Source organism: Dermochelys coriacea, chromosome 1 (genome assembly GCF_009764565.3).
Source record: "Dermochelys coriacea isolate rDerCor1 chromosome 1, rDerCor1.pri.v4, whole genome shotgun sequence".
Taxonomy (NCBI): domain Eukaryota; kingdom Metazoa; phylum Chordata; order Testudines; family Dermochelyidae; genus Dermochelys; species Dermochelys coriacea.
In genome coordinates this window covers 306,842,757-306,863,210 of record NC_050068.2, presented here as the reverse complement: position 1 = coordinate 306,863,210, position 20,454 = coordinate 306,842,757, and the positions used below count along the sequence as shown (strand labels likewise).

Genomic DNA, 20,454 nt, shown 5'->3' with positions numbered 1-20,454 from the left:
GGGCTGGAGTTGGGGCAACTTTCCTGGTCGGTTCAGCTGGCCAGAGGATTGGGCTGGCTGCTGGAGCAACTCACAGCTGTGTAGGGCATTGGACAATTTGATGCCCCAAATTTCCTCATGCCCTACTCAGCTGCATAGTCTGTGTATGGGTAAGAATGGCCCTGGGTAGTAACACTTTCCTTCATGCTGGTTGTGATTCTGTAGACCTGTATTGTATCCTCCCTTAGGCATCTCTTTTCTAAACTGAACAGTTTAGTCTTTTTAATCTCTCCTAAGATGGAAGAGATTATTTTTACCTCCTCCTCCTTTTTGTTACCCTTCTCTGTGCTTTTTCCAATTCTAATAAATCTTTTTTGCGACGGGGCAACCAGAACTGCACGCAGTATTCAAGGTGGGGACCATCCATGGATTTACATAGTGGTATTATGGTATTTACTGTCTTATTATCTATCCATTTCCTAAAGGTTCCTAACATTAACAAAGTAATGTACACAACTACAATATTTATTACCTGTACCTATTCTGACAGATTAATAACAGTTGCTGGCTTTTAGAATTTACTAGCAATAAAAATTACATTTGATCTTATCTTCATGCTGTAGATGAAGTAAGAAACTAAGGAGTAGGCAGGGCCACATTTGATGACTGATCAGGTGCATTTGGCCACAGGTAGTGCACACTTCTATTAGATTTAGGGCCAAATTCTTCACTCTTTACCTAGCCAAATCTCACATTGACATCAAATAGTGGTTTTTCCTTGGGTAAGGAATGTGGGATTGGGTTCCTAATTTGTTTTGTAAACAGATCTGTGAATTTAGTGACGGTAAAAGGAGATCATAATAATGGTGACTCCTCAGCACTCCTTTCTATGTCACTGCTGTGTTACTTCAAAGTTTTCCATCCAGGACAACTCTTGACCCGTGTTCTGAGAGCCGACTGGACTACGGGGTTTACTTACTCCCACTTGTAAGTAGCAGCCATCACGTTTCAGGGGGTGTCACGTCTGTCCCAGCGGCACTAGCAAGAAAACACCAGTTCCTACCGCAATCAATCGGACCTTGTTCAGGGTCCCACAGCGGCCCCCTTCTGCGCCAGACGGGGATTTATGCCGCCTTAAGAAAAATTAAAACCCCCAATCCTGACATGCCAGTTTGAGTCAACTTCCAGCCCCGCCCGCGGAGTCCCTCGTCCCCCTGCCCCGCCTGGGAGGGGGGACCCTCCCCCCAGCCCGCTCCCGGGGACCCGCGCGGCGGGGCTCGCGGAGCGACGCGCGGACAGGGGCGCAGCACAGGCTCCCGCCAGGGCCCCGCCCCACAGCCACGTGACCCGCAGGGGCTTCCCACGTGAGACGGTTTCCCCCTCTAGCGGCGGGGCGTGGAAACGAGGTTGGGGGGGGCGGCCCGGCGGCAGCAGAGGCCATGCCGGGGGCTTCGCGCTCGCTGGCGGTGGCCGGGGGAGGCGAGAGCAGCGACAGCGACGAGGACCGCTGGGTCATCGGGTTCGTGCCGGAGGCGCCGCAGGTGGGGGCGGCCGCGGGGAGGGAAAGGGCAGGCGGGCGGTGGGGCTGGGGCTGGGGCGTGGCTGGGTTGCGGGGGGCTCCGGGCCTGGCCCGCGTGCTCGGCGCTCATCAGTTGAGCTTAGGGTTGCCGACTGCCCCATTGCAGAAAACTGATCCCCCTTTATCCCCCCTCCCACACCGCGGCCCCGCCCCCTCGTCGCCCTTTCTCTGGGGCTCTGCCCCCGCTGATTGCATCGCTCGCTCTCCCCCACCCTCACCATTTTCACTAGGTAGGGGCAGGGGGTTCAGGTGTGGGAGGGGGGTGAGGGCTCTGCCAGGGGGTGGAGGCTTTGGGGTGGGGCCAGGGGTGGCCCTTACCTCTGGCAGCTCCTGGAAGCAGCCCATATGTCCCTGCAGCCCTTAGGCCAGGGGTGGGCAAACGTTTGGCCACATCTGGGAATTGAAATTGTATGGCGGGCCATGAACGCTCACAAAATTGGGGTTGAGGTGTGGGAGGGAGTGAAGGCTCTGGTTGGGGGTGCAGGTTCTAGAGTGGGGCTGGGGATGAGGAGTCTGGGGTGTGGGAGGGTGCTTTGGGCTGGGATTGTGGGGTTTGGAGGGTGGGAGGGGGATCAGGGGGTTGGGACGTGGCAAGAGGTTCAGGCTCTGAGCAATGCTTACCTCGAGTGGCTCACGGAAGTAGCGGCATGTTTCTTCTCCACCTCCTACACGGAGGCATGGCCCGGCAGCTCTGTGTGCTGTCTCATCCACAGGCACCGCCCCTGTAGCTCCCATTGGAGCACTGGAGGGGCCATTGGAGGTCATAGGAGCCAGAGCGCAGCCATGCCATAACTTCCAGGAGCCATGTGGTGCGGCCCCCAACCTGTGCCCCAGCTGGAGCACTGGAGCGGGGCCACGCCTCGGCTTCCAGGAGCCACGTGGTGCGGTCTCTGACCCTGAACCCTAGCTGGAGTACCAGAGCGGGGCAAGCCCCAGATCCCACTCTACAGTGGGAGCTCTTGGGCCGGCTTGAAACGGCTGTGGGCTGGATCCAGGCCGTAGTTTGCCCACCCCGCTCTAGGCGCAGGGTTGGCCAGGAGACTCTACATGCTATCCTCGCCTGCAGACGTTGCCCCTGTAGCTCCTATAGGCCCTGGTTCCTGGCCAGTTGGACCTGCGGAGACGGTGCTCAGGGCAGGGGCAGCTTGCAGAACTTCCCTGGCTGCCCCCGTGCCAAGGAGCCACTGGGACATGCCGGCCACTTCCAGGAGCTGCGCGGAGCCAGGGCAGATAGGGAGCCTGCCTTAGGCTCACTGCACTACCGACCAGACTTTTAACGGCCCAGTCAGCGGTGCTGACCGGAGCTGCCAGGGTCCCTTTTCGACTGGGCATTCTGGTCGAAATCCGGATGCCTGGCAAACTAGTGGGCTGCACTGCTACCGCACACATGGCTCGCTGGGTGTGATGTGGGCCCTGATTCATTATAGAGTCCTACTGTGGTACCAGCGCTGGGGACAACCCCTGAGCAACCGCAGCGTCCCATGTGTGACCTGTGCTGACCCAGCAAAGCCCATAAGTCATCCACCCTCTGGGTCACGTTGGCCATCTGTCAATGAGGATGCGGCTGAGGATGTGCCCCTCCCTCCCCCCCCCCCCCCGCTGTTCTGGGCCATGGTGCTTGAAGCACCACAGGTCCAGCAGGAGTACTTTGAGAAAAACGAGGCTTACGCACAGCTGTGAGTTATTGGCTTTACTGAAGGTTAGTGACCCATCCGCAACGGGGACTCCAAGCGTTGCAGTCACGAAGGCGGGAAACCTAGCACACCGGACCCCTGCCTGCAACGGAGTCCAACGGAGGGGAAGACAGTCAGCTTTAATAAGCACTATACAAAAACAGCTCATGAATATAGAATTAGGTACTTCCCAAAGAGGGGGGCTTTCCGCTACCTGGCGAAGAGCCATGCAAAGCAGCTGTGTCCTTCAATAACTATCTATATCCCACAATAACAAAACAGCTGTGTCCTGCTTAAGAAAGCAGAAATTCCCTATCTAGGCCGTAACAAAGTCTTTCGCAGTCCCCTACACTCCTCCCCTCGCTTTCTCGAGCGATGTCAAGGACCATGAGGATACAGTGCAGAGGGGAAACCGCGCACAGGACTGGGAGACTAGGCCGCTGTCACAAAGGCAGCAAAAATACAAGCCAAGAAGATGGAATGAATACATAGGCACGTCTACATTGTATTGGGAGGGACCCAAAGCATACAAATCCGTGTATGTAATAGTTTTATCAATTGTCTTCGGTAAGGAATAGTGCTGGACAAGGGTCAGGTCTGTGCAGACGCTGATGAAACAGGTGTCCATCACGGCACCCACGGCATATGTATGCGGTAAGCAAAACGATGTCGCATTAACAGCACTTTGGGCTAACACCAACCAGGTATTCACGGAGGAGGTGGTAGCTCTTGCAGCGGTGATTCTCATAAGGAGTGCCACGACAAATGGGAGAGCGAGACCATGCAGGGATAATCTTCCCCTTCTGGGAGTACGTATGCCCATCCTTCCCCAGTGGTGAGGACTATGGCGGTCTGCGATTCCTGCTGCGGTACCGTCCACCACACGTTAGCCAATACGTGCCACTCAGTCTCGCTCGGGGCGCTGGTTTCTAGACCTACGGGAGGTAAAGGGAACAGATTACACAGGGCCTCCCCTCGCTCCCATTGCATCGGCCGCCGCATTCCAGTGGGCCTCGGAGGTTTTAGCCTTTGTGTGGGCGTCTACATGTTGCACGGCCAGAGGGGCTCGTCGGGCATAGCGCAGGAGTCGCTGCCAGAACGCCGGTCCCCAGAGGGGCCGGCCTGTGAGTTCCCAACCCTTTGCCTTCCACGCAGTTATCCAGGTCTGGAGGCCCTTGTATAATACGTAGCTGTTCGTATGTATCAATGCCAACACGTGTTGGACTCCTCCCCTCGGCCAGCGAATCGCTAGGGGTACATAGGGGCATCGGTCCCCCGCCTCCCTCCCGTGTGTGGCCGCCGCGACACACGGAACGGAGGACCTGGCACGCCCTCAATATGGACGCGGCAATTTCCGCTCTGCTGGCGGAGCAGAGGGCTCTGCTGGCTTGGTTCGCTCCACACTCTTTTCCCCTTTTTCTCCAGCACTACATTTGGTAGGGGGCAGCTGCATCCATCGCTTATATAAGTCTGTTGTTGGCTTTTCATTGATTTTCTCGCGAGAGACACAAGCCTGCAAGAGATCTAGCCACAAGGTCTTCCGGGGCACCCGCAACTCCCCTTTCTCCTGTCCCCCACCTTGCTTCCCCTTCGCAGCCCGTATGGCTCTTGGCCTAGCACCCACCAAGGCGGCCTCCGATTGCATAAGGGTGGCTGCCAAGTCTCCCACGCGCCCATTCTCTGCCATGATGACTGCGAGGAGGGAAGGTTTTAATTCATCAGGGGCCAGGTGTAACACTGTGACTTTAATTGATTTTGTCACCGGTACATCGTTCGGCCCCATCTCCCCGACCGTGGAGACAGCCCAGGCATTCCCAATTGATGGAGGGCTTGCACCCCTTCCGGAACGGTCTTCCAGGGGCGCGCCTGTGCTTTCAATTCCCCCACCGAGGAGTAGGCTGCCTCCACTGCAGCCGCCAGCCAGCGGTACAAAGAGGGGCTTTCGATTTCTTGCCCCCTGGCCTGCGGCCACGGTGGGTTTGCCAATTGTGCACATACCTGAGAGTCTTGTGATAGGACCCCCAACTGTTGAAATTCATAAGAAAGCAACAAAACCGTGTTACCTGCATTGTCCCACACCCTCACGGGCCACTGCAGGACGCTCTCCCCGGGCTCCTGTCGGAACGTCTTCACAATTTCCTGCAACTCGCTCATTTTGCAGACAACTTCTGGTTGTAGGGCGCCTCCTTGCACCCGCAACTCCCGGACCGGGCGCGCAAGAGCCATGGCAAGGGACTCCTCCTCCCCCTCTTCCGAGGATGAGGAGTCCCAAATATTCCCATCCCAAGTCTCGGGGTCCCAGGAGGGGGCAGCGGTCACCGCGTGCACCTGGGCGATGGTTACCGGCTGCCGCCCACGCCTGAGGCGCCTTCTATTTGCTACCCGGGCAACCAACACTTCACACCGTCGTGTCAGCTCCTGGGCGTGCTCCACCTGGGAGGTGATAACTTCTTGAGCCTGCGCCGTGCATTCCTGAGTCTTCCCTTCCAGTGCCTGCTGTAAGCAGAGCATCTCCTCATCCTGGGCCCGGACGGCGGTCAGCAGGAGGCACCCTAGCTCCCCCATCACCCACCTCTCCGCCCCAGAGCGCTGGTTCTCTCGTAACCATTGTAACCCCTCTACCAGCTGCACGGGCGTAACTCCCGCAGCCTGTTGAAATTCCGGCCAGTCCGCCGGGGCAGCCCACCCGGCCATAATCCGTGCTATTGGCCCCCAGCACTCTGTCGGGGGACATCCGGGTATGCGCTGTAGGGACAGCGATGGCTTCCCCACTTCCCCTACCTTCGGCCAAAGCGGCATTGCTTCTCAGGGCCAAATGTTCTGGGCCATGGTGCTTGAAGCACCACAGGTCCAGCAGGAGTACTCTGAGAAAAATGAGGCTTATACACAGCTGTGAGTTATTGACTTTACTGAAGCTTAGTCACCCACCCACAACGGGGACTCCAAGCGTTGCAGTCATGAAGGCGGGGAACCCAGCACACCGGAGCTCTGCTGGGGACAGAGGGGCAGACGGTCAGCGTTAATAAGTATTACACAAAAACAGCTCATGAATATAGAATTAGGTACTTCCCAAAGAGGGGGGCTTTCCGCTACCTAGCGAAGAGCCATGCAAAGCAGCTGTGTCCTTCAATAACTATCTATATTCCACAATAACAAAGCAGCTGTGTCCTGCTCAAGAAAGCAGAAATTCCCTATCTAGGCCGTAACAAAGTCTTCCGCAGTCCCCTACGCTCGTGTTTCTGCCTTGTGTGTACATTATTTGTATGTGGCTTTGGAAATGCAGCATGCTGTATAGCTAAGTGTTAAGTACTCTCACAGCCTCATACTGAATCTACACAAACGTTTCCAGTTGAATTAGTGACCATAGGAAGTTTTAAGATAATACCAAAAAAAATCATATTTCTGTTTTAGAATATTAGGTATTCATAAGAAATACAACTTCTTATAGCTTCTTATTTCTAATTTTGTTTTTATTTAAATAAAGTGTAAATTGTTCATGTACCAAAATGATTTTAGGAGCAGCCAGGACATACCACTGTATTGATAAATGTGTGTTTGTAATGATGGGGAGGAAAAATTCCACTCAATTACATCAGTTTTGCATTGGAGTTTCACCATAGTTGAACTGAATATTATAGTTCTCGGGTCTTGTAAACTTCTGGCTGCTCCTAGCAAATTGTTCACCGGACACCTCCCAGAAATAGAAGCGAGATATGACAGCCTCAAAAGGCCATTACCTCAATAGTCCATGTGCCCATAAAGAATTTTCCATAAAAAGTCAGGTTAAAGCTTAGTATTTGGGGGAAGCATGGTATTTTTAAGCATGGTATTTTAATTGGTATTTTTAAGATTCCTGTATTTTACAGGATTTAGACTTAAAAGTTCTAATCTACTCTGAAAATGGACTTTGTGACATTAACTTCAGTGGGGCATCTGCTTAAGTACTTTGAATAGGCATGGAAATAAGCACCTGCGTAAATGCTTTGCTGAATTGGGACCATTTTTAAGGATTCAGTAAATGTTTTGAATGAACAAAATTGCTAATCTGTGGGTTACTGATGCGAGTTTCTGTTGTTTAGACTTTGCAATATGGGTGACCGGTTTAATGGTTTGCTTTTTGTGCCCGGACTACTATAGCTGAGAGGTGGAGTGAGCCATTGATTAAATATTGTGAATTCATATCATGCACTAAGTTTTCTCACTATCACTGGCTACTTGGATACTTCTCATGTTGCTGTGTAATAAAGAGGCTTCAACACTAGTGGGTTGAAAATGCGTGTTTAGCCTCATCATACAGATCAACCCAGAAGCTTTTTTGTTGAGCCCCTCACCAGTCCCTCCTGCTCTACTAACAGTATCAGATTTGACCCGTCCTTTGTCACCTTCTTTCACTACTGCCTGTGTGCTTTTTTCTGTACCATTCCTTATGTGCGGAACACCTTTCCTGAACTAGCTCACAGAGCGACTACTTTCTCAGTAATTAAGTCCTTTCTGAAGACCCTCTGAAGACCTTTGATACCAAGTCCAACTGAAAATTCGATGACTAATAATGGCAACATCGGGGAACCATTGAAAATATTGCTGATGTTTAATTTACATGAGGGTGGATAAAAATCCGTGCTTTTTTGAAAAAAATTAAAAACTGACTGACTTTTTTGTTTTGTTTTTTAAATTATAAGGTTTTTTTTCTTGCTTAAAAATGAACCTGTTTAAATTGAAGTCTGATTTTAATACAAAATGTAAGGCCTAAACTTATCTCATAAAACATTTGAATGAAAAATAAATGCACTGAATCCATGAGCCTCTATCAAAAACTTTAAGTTAAAGGCTGCTTTGCTATGAAAGAAAGAAATTGGAAAAAAATCTAACTCTTGAGGTCAAGCTTCATAATTACGGTATGGTAGGTTATGTATTGAATTAAGGGCTTGTTTTGTTTAATACAAATTTTATATGATATTTTGTATATGTAATTAAATTCTAATTACCATCGTAATGCAGCTTCACAAAAATCATGAGCAAAAAGTTTATTATCTAGTAGATAAGCAATATATCACTTACCATTGTCTAACATACTAAAATGTATAATTAATAAGAATCTGAAAATATCAAGCTCTTTTTTTTGTAAATCAACATATTTTAGTAGGTTTCAGAGTAGCAGCCGTGTTAGTCTGTATTCGCAAAAAGAAAAGGAGTACTTGTGGCACCTTAGCGACTAACAAATTTATTTGAGCATAAGCTTTCGTGAGCTACAGCTCACTTCATCGGATGCATTTGGTGGAAAATACAGAGGGGAGATTTTAGTAGTTATATGAACCAATAAGAGGGCACCTTTCTTTAGACAATAACTGCAGTAGAAATGGAAAACTTGATTGAAATGAAGGCTTTCCACTTGGTCATTTAAATCAGTCCACCGTGATTTTCATAGAAAAAATCTTTATATTATAGATGTAAGGATGTGGCTGCAAAGTGCCTTATGCTCTTAATGAGATAAGGGTGATGTAATATCTTTTATTGGATCAACTTCTGTGCTATTAATGTAAGAGTGTATGTTTCCAAACGCAAGTGTTGGGATTGAGGCTATAGAGTAGGAGTAATGAGGTGATCTTGCCTCTGTATATGATGAAACAACTACTTAAATATTGTGTTTTGTTTTGGTGTCTGCACTTTTAGTAAGGATGTTGAATATTGGAGATGTTTCAGAAAAGAGTTTAAAGATTTGAGACATGGAAACATGAGGGACTTAATAAACTAAATTGATTGTGTTCCTGGAAGTGAAAGTTAAAAGGTGACTTCATCAGTGTATAAATACTGACAAGGGAGAGAAGAGGTTTAATAGAAGGGTCTTTAGGCTACCAGACAGACTTTGGCTGGAATTTGAAATTGGAAGTTGGAAGCAAGCTTTTGACTATTATGGTAACCTTTCATTGAGCAGTTTAACAGGGATGTGCTAGTTTCTTCATCTTCTGCAATCTTTAAATCAAGATTGGATGTCCTTCTAAAGATGTACTCTATCACTATTTAGTGAGCTTATTGCAGGTATTACTGAGTGAATTATGCATACGCTTTGCAGCATTTGATTTTTTAAAATTTCAGAGCATAAGATCAGTGTTTTATTTTTAAGCATTTTTTTTCTGTTTTTATCTATTTAAATATTCAGTTGGGAATTACCTATCTGAAAATTTCGATTATTATTATTATTGGAAATATTTTTTGTTGGTTTATGTATACGGTAAAATCAACATTAACCAATAAATATCCAATCCTTCCAAGCCTAATTATCAGGTCAGGCTGTGTTTCTAATATTCTTGTAAGTAATAATGAATGTTAGAAAACTGGGAAATGCAGAGTTTAAGTGACATTTATCTCATGCTGTGACTGGAAACAAACAATAATGAAATATTAATGATTCCATTCCACCCTAGTATTCTGCCAGCACTTCCAGTAATAATTTGTGGCCAAAAACTGCTTTAATTATATCTATTCAACTGCACTGACTGGCCTGGATTCTGTAGTGTATGCAAGTGTAACTGACTAGGCTTTCGTAGGTGTGACAGGGTGTACGAGCCCCACACTGATGAGACCAGGGTTAACGGGTTGCTCTGGACACAGAAAGCCATGCCCCGTCGCCCCTGCTGGGGAGGGAGTATTCAACTCAGTTTGGGTTAACTGAGCAGGAGAGCAGATGGGTCTACAATCTCCTGCAGAGAAGCCACTGAGGTTCCCAAAGGCTGGGACTAGGCCTTATTGTCACTCTGCCAGAGACTTTTCAGCCACAGGGGCTGTGGACGCTGAACCGCCACAGACAAGAACTCCAAAGGGAACCACAAGACAGACAAGCAGATGATCTGAATCCGCGATTGGAAGTGGCCCAGGGACTAGGCATGGGGCGCCTGTCTCCTAGATTGTACAATGTAAATTATTGTTTCTTTGGGCTCTGGGTTGGAACCCAGTGGAGCAGGGAAGCCTGAGTTCCCCTATCCTTGGCTCCTGACTCTTGCCATTGGGTGAAGTAGGTGCTGAATCCCACCACTAGGCAAGGTGGCTATTGATTCTTGCCACTGGTCGACACAGTCAGGAATAATAGGTGATACTGCCAGCCTTGGACTCAAAATTGCTTTTGGGAATGGGTAGCCTTGCTATAGGAATTATCAATTCTCTTGTGCAAGCAAGAAAATAAATCTACCTCTCCAAGAACTGTGTTGGTTTGTAAAACCAACCATCTCATTTTTTAATAAGGTAAGCCAGTTTGGTGGAATGTGCTAGGAGAGCAGATCTATTGAGTAAAAAAGTGCCACTTGTTTCAGTGTAGAACTGTATGTAAATTATTTTCCTTTCTGTGCTGTAACTTTCTCTTACATTGTCCTTATCAGTAAATTATAGTAGAACCTAAACAAATCCTGACAATTATTCAGACCAAGATAGAGGAAAGAAAACAATGATTTTTCTTCTGCTTCCTTCCCCACTGGGCCTTCAAAAGCATGTTGAAAGTTGAGTAGAAAAAATGTTTGTAATGAAGTAACCAGGTTCTGATTTTATTTTCTTGCCTATTTAGCAATTTAGTAAAAAAATACAGTTAGAAGACAAGGATGAAACATTAAAGAAAGCTTTGACTTCTGGGGATGTGTCCATGATTGAAGAACTTTTAAATTCAGGTGAGAAAAGTGGATTGTAAACTTAACTTAAATTTACTGAATTTGGGAAAAGGTAATTTGAAGGCCTTCTAAATTTCTATTTCAAAGGAGTATTGCTAAGCCTGTGTATGTGTAATCAAACATTTGTAAAACAGTAAAGACTTTACATTTATTCAAAATGTAATTACGGAATCACTGTCTCCTTATGAGTGGGTCACCATCAAGCATTGCCACAAAGTCATTAGTTTGCCAGGAATAACAGAGTTCTTGATTCATTGGTAAGGTTTTCTTTCAGATGGAATATACTAAGATTGCTGTATGGTATCCTCTACCTCCTTACATTTTGTTCTCTTCATATTTTTAAAAAGAGTATACTAGGTTTGCAAACAATATATTGTAAATTTTCAGGGAGGAGGGTTAAAGTGAGGGTGGAATTCAGTGGTTCTTGCTTTTCAGTTTTTTTATACCTACTCCACCAGCGTGATTGTGCCTTTTGTCTCTCTCTTGGGCTGTCCTGGCAACAGTAGTTTCAGATTGCTAGATTATCTGATTCTAAGATGTCTAAATCTTTAATCAACTTGTGTGATGTTTTTCACTGTTAGAAATTTTGCTTAAAAATACTAATTTGATTTTAAAATGGCTTCCTCACTTAGAAAACATTTCCATTAATCCAGTATTCGGGGATTGGATCCTTTATTGCAGCCCCCAGGACAGTTAGAGTGGTCAGACATAAGCTACACAGATAAATTAACCTGCCTCGTGGTGATCTTCAGAAAATTGTGCTTCAACAGAAAACTGGAGTATAGCAGAAAGGAATTTCTGTTCTGAGAAAATTAGTATAATTTCTGGAAAATTGTAGCTTGTTGGCAAACTTGGTATTTTTTTTTCAGATGTTAAACTGGGTGATGTATCTTGCTCTTCTGAAAATAAAAACTGCCAATTTCTTGACCACAGTATGAAATGCATTCATTTTAAGTAAAACACTATTATGGCAAAATTCGTTGTTTAAAAGGGTGAAGCAAATTAACATCACTTTGAATGAAATGTTTGTGACCTCATGCTTTGTGTCAAAGCTTTCTTTGTTGATAGGTGGAGCTGATTGTGAGTGGTGCCTATACAGGGAGGGTTGCCTAATGCTTTACATTATAAGCCTCTGTTTTTAGTGGCTTATAACTTTGGCAAACTTTAACCATTCAGTCTGAAATTTTTGATGTTGCTCTCTGCCACAGGCTGAAGTCTTTTTTGAAGTTTTTAGCAAAAACGGTATAGCCGTTTCTGAGAATGGGTTCAGTGGGAGGTGAGGAAGTAGTCTGGACAATGTTAAATTTGTTCATCAGTTTCCTTGAAAAGTTATAGTATAAGAGCAGTAACTCAATTTGGTGAGGAGTTGGTTCTGGGGTCATTTGTTGCTCCTTTGAAAATCAGATTTGCTTAGTAGAACTAGATAGAGGCATACTCCCAAGGTGCAGCCTGAGGAGGGAAGTAAGTGGGGCAATGACAGCTTTGAGCCAAATTCTGGACTGCTCTGGGAGCCACTGCAGTTCATGTGACAAACTAGAGCAGCCCATGAGAAATTACAGCTAATCTAAAAGTTAATATTGCCTCAGAAGCAAATCTGGCAAAGTGATGGAGAATTAGCATATTTTTCAATAAGGAAATAATCCATCCAAAGGTTTTTGGAGGTGTTGATGTAAGATAGGGGTGAAGGGAATTCTGTGGCTATCTCATTGTCATACGGTAGGGTAAAATTCTGTGTTGGCAGGGCAAGTGAGTAGATAAGGGAACAGGCAATCTAATTGGTCTTTTATGTAAAGTGCATTTTTTCATTTTGATGCAGTTAACTGTATAGATGCTACAGAGAAAGTTACCTTAGAAATGTATGTAAATAGGGTGAATAAAAAAGTGTGTAAATACAGTGAAAACACCAACTTGGGGTATTAAGAGAGAGAATTAGCTCCATTTCTTCTGTGCTCATTACAGTTCTTGGGGCTATACTTGATTCCTTGGGTACTGAAAAGAAAAAAAAAGGTCTTAAAGACGATGGCAGCATCTTTTGAGAACTTCAAAATCAGGCATTTATCATCACAATTTATTTCAAATCAGATTCTTTTCATGAGATCTAGACCACAGACTTGAGTGGTCTTTATAATTCCTATTTGCCTTCTTGCCCCATTTTCTCTCTCATCCACAAAGATGGAAAAAGTTGATTGCTCTGCCAACTCTGCAGTGGCCAATAAGGCTAAATTCTCAGAGTTAATTCAGTTTTTAATACGCTCTTCTGTACTTCAGCAGGGAAGACCTACTGAATCCAAAAATTCTTGTTAGACTTGGGCTAGATCTTGGTATTTCTGCATTCTGCTGAGAGTGAAATTATGTTCAGAAATAATAATTAACATCTGGTTAATTATGTGGGGGACACTGCACATTTACAGAGTCTGCAGGGATACGATTGTTTTGAGCACTGTTGCTCTTTCAGAGAAATAAGTCATATAAACCACCAAAGATGACTTGCATCTTTGAATTCTTACAGGACAAATTAACTGTCTGACTATGAACAGACTGTGAGCCAAAATGAGCCAAAAAAATCTGTACATCCTCTTGATTTTCATAGGTGTCGAGTAACTTGAATCTGTTGGGGGAAAAGAGTCCGTACGGGGAACTTGACCTTAGTTCTTCAAGCATTACCTCATTCACCTTTGGAACTTCAGATCTCATTTTCTGTTTACAAAAGTAGCTTTCCTGTTGATAGTAAGATAAGCCAACAGAATATTTGGACAAAATGCTACTAGAGAAGCAGCATACTCTACTGTTCACAGAGATAAGGAAGGTGCTTTTATGCCAAGTATTGCCTCTGGAGGTGAATCACAGATCTTTATCTTTATATTGCTGGAATCCAGCTAGTTAAAGAAAAACCTCTGGCACAACCTGGACGTAACAAGCGCTAAAAATAATTGCATTAAAAGGGCAAAGGAAAGGTTTGGTTTTGTACCTGAGTTGCAAGATGGATGAGAAATTGTGTACATATAGCATAAAAAGTGGAAAGCCTTTGTTTTCCATAAGAAGGATCCCTACAGTACACAACAGTCTTGGGAGAGGGGCTGTTGAGGCCATGTAGATTAAAGCCTAAAGCATTTCCTAGGGAGTAGCCCTTAAAGTTGTCCCTGGCTTCCTTCAGGAGACATACACCAGCAGGAGCAGCTGTAAGGTGCTATGGAGGGCCCACCTTTCCTTCTTTAGGAGTCAGTAGTTCTAACTCTCTCAGCTGTTTTGTATGTTAAAAGATTGACTTGTGGATAACTTTGTGGAGGATAACATGATAAAAGTTTGCTAATGTGTAGGGGTTAATTATACCTAAGTATTTAATAGCTGTATTAAATCAGGGCTGCGGTCTGTGAGAGGACTAGAGAAAAGAGAAGGATATGAGTCTAAAAAGGAATATTAAAAGGAGAAAACATTGCAGAAGTCACAGGCTCCATATGATGTGCACTAATCCCTTCTCTCTCTGCTTCTTGCATGCCAGTCTCCATTCTTTTTTTTTTTTTTTTTTTTTGGCCCATTTTTGTTTATATCGCTTGTAAAACATTTTGAGAAGGATTAGTATGATTCTTTGTAAGGTATTTTGCACAGTACTGAATGCTGGAAAACAAGTATTCTCATCATTGGCTGTTAAACACCCTTCTTATAATAGTGATAGCAATATATAGGAGAGACAAACCACATGACCAAGCTATTTGAATATATAAAGCAGCAACATGGTCAGGTCTGCACTACTCAGCAGAGACAGCATTTGGCTGGAGATTGTGGAATGCTGTAGTTCCAGGGCCGTCCTTACCCATACGCAATCTATGCAGGTGTGTAAGGCACCAGAAAATTTGCGGTACCAAATTGCCTCAAATTTCCTGGTGTCCTACGCAGCTATGTGCTGCTCCAGCAGCCAGCCTGATCCCCCAGCTGGCTGAGCCACCTTGGAAAGCTGCCCCTGACCCGCCTCTTCCTGCCCCTGCTCCGCCCCAGCCCCACACCCACTCCACCCCTTCCTCTGGGCAACGTCCCGGGTGACTGCAGCAGGGGTCAGGCATGCCCTGCACTCGCCGGGTGGCGGGAAGTGGACTGACCCGGCCCCAGCCCACTTTGCTCCGCTGGCTCTCACCCGCACCGCCGGTGACTGCTGCGGGGGCGGTTGCCCATTCCCGCCCAAGGCTGGGAGCCAGGGGAGCAGAGCGGAGTGGGCTGGGTCACCCCACTTCCCGCCACCCCATGAGTGCAGGGTCGGGCCTGCCTTGCACTCACTGGGTGTCAGGAAGTGGAGCGACCCGACCCCAACTCGCTCCGCTCCGCCGGCTCGTACTGGGGGGCAGTTTCCCCCTGCTCCCCAAGCTTGCTCCTGCCCCCCCTGCAAAGGCCTGGGGCCAGCCGCACTCCTCCCCCCCTGCGGGGGGGCTGCTTAGGGCTCCAAAATATCTAGGGATGGCCCTGTGTAGTTCCCAGTAAAACCAAGAGTTGAGTCTAAAGGGACTTACATCACTGCAGAGGGATGAGGGACTTCATGTCATTTTCTACCAGGAAAATGTAGACTTTACCTTAAAAAATATAGACTCCTCCTTACTCATATGTAGTTGTAATCGACTGCAAGTCACATCTCTGCAACAGGTTTTGACATTCCCTTCTAGTGGTTAGAGCAGTGTGTATTGTTGTTTTTTCCTACATTTTTTTCCCCGGTATTGCCATCCATTCCTCTCTTGATGTTTCTCTTCCACATACCCCCAGTTGCCTGTTTCCGTACCAAATTTTGCTGTGCCACCTTTCTATCTTGCTCAGCTTCCATTCTGTTTATCTCTTGGTTAAGTTTCATTGTCTAGCTCTAGCCAGTGATATATACAGTGGAGTGAGGCGGAGGGACAAAGATAGAAAACTAGAAGAATTTAACTGTAAATAAATGCTGGTACTAGTCTTCAAAATACTTGTCTTAGTTGCCTTGTAAGAATTGCATCTGAAGAAGTGGGTATTCACCCACGAAAGCTTATGCTCCAATATGTCTGTTAGTCTATAAGGTGCCACAGGACTCTGTGCCGCTTTCACAGATCCAGACTAACGTGGCTACCTCTCTGATACTTGTAAGAATTGAGAGTTTGGCCTCAAAGAAAGTGAACCCTGCCGTTATTCTTGATGGCCATCTTGTAGTCCACTGTATATGCAGATTGCACAGTGAAAACTTTCCATAATGGTAGGTAAATTTATTTATTTATTTCATGGAGCCTCAGAGTATAATTTCAATAGAGGTGGTGTTTGTTTTTTTATACTGAAGTAGCACCTAAAGGCCCTGTCAAGTTTCCTTCCTCACTCTGAACTCTAAGGTACAGATGTGGGGACCTGCATGAAAGACCCCCTAAGTTTATTCTTATCAATTTAGGTTAAAAACTTCCCCGAGGTACAAACTTTGCCTTGTCCTTGAACTGTATGCTGCCACCACAAAGCGTTTTAAACAAAACAGGGAAAGAGCCCACTTGGAGACGTCTTCCCCCAAAATATCCCCCCATGCCCTACACCCCCTTTCCTGGGGAAGGCTTGATAAGAATCCTCTCCAATTTGTACAGGTGAACACAGACCCAAACCCTTGGATCTTAAGAACAATGAAAAATCAATCAGGTTCTTAAAAGAAGAATTTTAATTAAAGAAAAGGTAAAAGAATCACCTCTGTAAAATCAGGATGGTAAATATCTTACAGGGTAATCAGATTCAAAACATAGAGAATCCCTCTAGGCAAAACCGTAAGTTACCAAAAAGACACAAAAACAGGAATATATACATTCCATCCAGCACAGCTTATTTTACCAGCCATTAAACAAAAGGAAATCTAATGCATTTCTAGCTAGATTACTTACTAACTTAACAGGAGTTGTAAGGCTGCATTCCTGATCTGTTCCCGGCAAAAGCATCACACAGACAGACAAACCCTTTGTCATCCCCTCCCCCCAATTTGAAAGTATCTTGTCCCCTCCTTGGTCATTTTGGGTCAGGTGCCAGCGAAGTTATCTTAGCTTCTTAACCCTTTACAGGTGAAAGGGTTTTGCCTCTGGCCAGGAGGGATTTTATAGCACTGTATACAGAAAGGTGGTTACCTTTCCCTTTATATTTATAACAGGTCCTATCAGGATCCAATTGTGCTAGCAGCACAAAGATATGAACATACAGTCCTTGCTCTAAAGAGCTTATTCCAATTTGAAACAACGTGTGAGTGGAACAGTGATATGGAAGGAATCTGGAAGGTGATAAGATTGCTTGGTTACATAGGCACAACTATATTATTAAAAGAACTCAAATTATTTGGAACCAGTGTAGCTGACTATACCTGGGGACATACTCAGATGGCTTGCCCAAGCTGCTGCTGCTGCTGTCGCAGCCACACTTGTTTTTTTTTTTTTTGGCACTAACTCAAGCAGAACTAGCATGTGTATGTCTACTTGTACTCGGAATTACATCTCCCAGCTGCTGTGTAGACATACCTTCTGAGTTAAAAGTGCTGCCAAGATCTTAATATGTTTTTTGTTAATAGCATACAGTATCTTGAAACCAGTCCTCATTTTTTCATTCCTGTACCTCATCCTCTTTCCTTTCTGTCTCTGGTAGGAGCATGAAACAATTTGCCTTCAAGATTACAAGATTCACGGTTCTTACCCTTTTAATAGTATACTTCAAGCATCTTGGTTCTTCATAATCTAGGTTTAATTCAGCATCAGATTAGATCTCCGTCCCAGCCATACAGTATTTCCTTACTTTTCCTAATGGGTTCCTGTGACTGTTGTAGGCTTCCAAACTGGCTCCATTTTCTTTGATTTGTGTAATTCCATACAGCAGGTGTCCAGTTTTGTTTCTTTTTCTGGGAGTTCCAACCCCAATCTGGAAATGGTCTGTTCCTCATGCCCCTGTTAGACAAATGTAGCTTTGTCCCAAGATGTCTTTTAGGAGTTTTTCTTTTCTCTCTCCAGTTTCTAGCTATCTTAATGACAAATAAAAGTTTCCTTGCAGTGGCTGTACAGTAAGGTGTACCATGAGGTGGCTCACTCAAAGTGGTATAAGTTTCTGCACCCCTTACAGATCTGTCTTGCACTCCAGTAGCAGTCCCTTGTTTCTGTGCCACCTTTCACCATTTCCACAAAGGGAAAGACCCCCACACAAGAGGACATGGCCTTCCTTGGCCAGACACTGAACTGGTAGTGCCTCCCTCACTTAAATAGCCAGGCACTACTGTTGATTCAGATGTGAAGAGGTTGATAGTCCCTGGAATTATTGATCTTAACACATCGCTAATTTAAGTAACTTAATTCTGCTTTTTGAGCTGGCGGTGAGGGAAGCTGCAGGGTGGATAAAAATCAATTATTTAAAAAAAAAGTTAAATCAGATTTTTTTTATTTAAATCAGATTTTTGGATAGATTTTTTTTCCTCAAAAAGCATTTTATCTAAAGATAGTTTTAATTAAGATACATTATAGCTCAAAGATATCTCATCATGGAATAGGGATTATAAATTCTAATTCTACAGTATGAGACAATATATTCATGTAATGTTTAAGAAAAGTTTTGTAAATGAGTTCCAATAGTTCATGGATTAGGGATCCAATCTTATGCGGTTCCAAGGGTTTCTGTGTAGATTATTTAGGTTAATCTTTCTATCTACCCACTACTCAGTGCTAAGTCTAGAAGATACCCTCAGAGATGCTTAGTTTTGCCGTTCTCAAACTGTGGATTTGAGTCTCCAGAGATACTATGCTTGTCAATAGCAAAAAAATAGTGTTAAATAAATAATATATAGAGATGAGAAATAACAGACTTCAGCCTTATTGTCCCTCTACAAATTTGTGTACACAGAGTCAATTCCTTACCGCTCTCTAAAAGTGCAAAGTTTCAAAAAGTTCAATGAATAGAAGATTGTTGGGGGTGGAATAGATCTGTACAAGGAGAAGTAGTATGGAGGTAATGTGAGAAGGGCGGGACAGGCAGTAGTAGAAACAAAAGTGAAACTGTTTGAGCATTATATTCCAGAAGTCTTGAGGTCTTTCTGAGTATAGCCTTCATTGATTTGAGATCTACCATACCATTCTCTCACTAGAAGGGAAAACCTATAATGGCAGCAGGCCGTAAGAGAGACCCAGTTTGGGCTCATCTATCTTTGAATTGTGAAAAATATGTATTAAGGTTATAACAACCAACAAGAATGCACTTTTATGCAGAAATCCATGATTAAATCGAGTCTTCCTGACTAGTGATTTAAATCGTGATTTAAATCAAATCCACCCTGACCAGCTGTGTCCCTTCTTTTATACACCACCCTACAAGTTTCAGCAATACTGGGGTTTGAGCATTCCCACTCCCTTCCCTGATTCTTCTTGGGGTTTGAAAATTACTTTTTGAGGAATTCTTCTCTTGCACCTTTTTTTAAAAATATTTTTCTGAGGCATTTTTAAAATCTTTTGTTGATCATCTTATATTAAGTTTGTCCTGAGAGCATCTGAGAGCATCTCCTGGACAGTTGCAAGACCTGACAGAATGTTCAGAAGGTAGCATTTCAGTTTGTCAGGAAGTAATATGTAGTAGCCAGATATGGGGCCTGGCTTGTGCTTTGCCCAGCTCTCCTCCAGGGTCAAAATCTTAAATAGGGAAGTAACACAAGTTTTATGCTAAGAGGGAAAGACTGAACAGTCAGAAATTTGCATAAATGATGGTTTTAGAGAATCAGAATTACAGTTGGGTAATGTTTTTTTCTTGTGCATGGGAAATCATTAGTCTAGAACCACATCTGGGTGTTGTGGTTAAGTCTTGTTTTTTCCTCTAGAGACATTTAATTAGGTAGTACTAAATGACAAGGTAGTTTATGCTAAAGCAAAAGCAGACAGAGGTCAGAAGGGGCCGGTATAGGGGAGTTCTAAATCATGAAAACCCTAGCAAACAGCTAGGGTGGAATTACTTGCTCCTCTCACTGTTGCTAGACACAGCCTACTTCCTGTTTTGTGATCTCCCACACAAAGTCCAATTTATGAAGCAAAACCAAAAATCATCATCATCTTTTTTTTTATTAGTGGGAATCACTGCATTATTTAAGTGGAGAAGATAAATCTGAGCACAACTGCAATAATGAATAACTTTGCTGCAATTGTATGTTGCTAGCCTTTCTAAAATCTTTTTGTCTCTGGGATCATGTTTGAAATGTTATGGTGGTTTGGTTTTGTTGGGTTAAGAATCAGGCTTCTTGATATTCAGTTGTGAAATTTGTTTCCAGAGTTCCAAGCAGAGATGGAGTCTTTTAATTGATCGAAGAAGATAAAAATATGGAACAAAGCATTTTCTCACTCTAGGAATAGATATAAAGACATTACAGAAAACAGTTAAATATTTACATTACTATGTGTATTGGAGTTACAAAACACATATTTATCTTTGTAAATTTTTTAACATTTTGACAGGTGTGAACGTAGAATCTAGTTTTCAGTTTGGATGGACTCCCCTGATGTATGCTGCTAGTGTTGCTAATGTGGAATTAGTTCGTATCCTATTGGACAGAGGTGCTAATGCAAGCTTTGATAAGGGTAAGATACTT

The 20,454-nt window shown here is 44.7% G+C and overlaps 1 protein-coding gene across 1 annotated transcript in view; it reads left to right on the top strand.

Annotated features, from left to right (window-relative positions):
• The first annotated feature begins 1,370 nt into the window (after nucleotides 1-1,370).
• ASZ1 (ankyrin repeat, SAM and basic leucine zipper domain containing 1) overlaps nucleotides 1,371-20,454 on the top strand; it is a 95,905-nt gene continuing 76,821 nt past the window's right edge. The window contains exons 1-3 of the mRNA XM_043495456.1: nucleotides 1,371-1,520; nucleotides 10,784-10,883; nucleotides 20,321-20,443. Coding sequence (XP_043351391.1) covers nucleotides 1,419-1,520; nucleotides 10,784-10,883; nucleotides 20,321-20,443 — 325 coding nt within the window. The 5' untranslated portion in view covers nucleotides 1,371-1,418. The remainder of the gene's footprint in view (nucleotides 1,521-10,783; nucleotides 10,884-20,320; nucleotides 20,444-20,454) is intronic.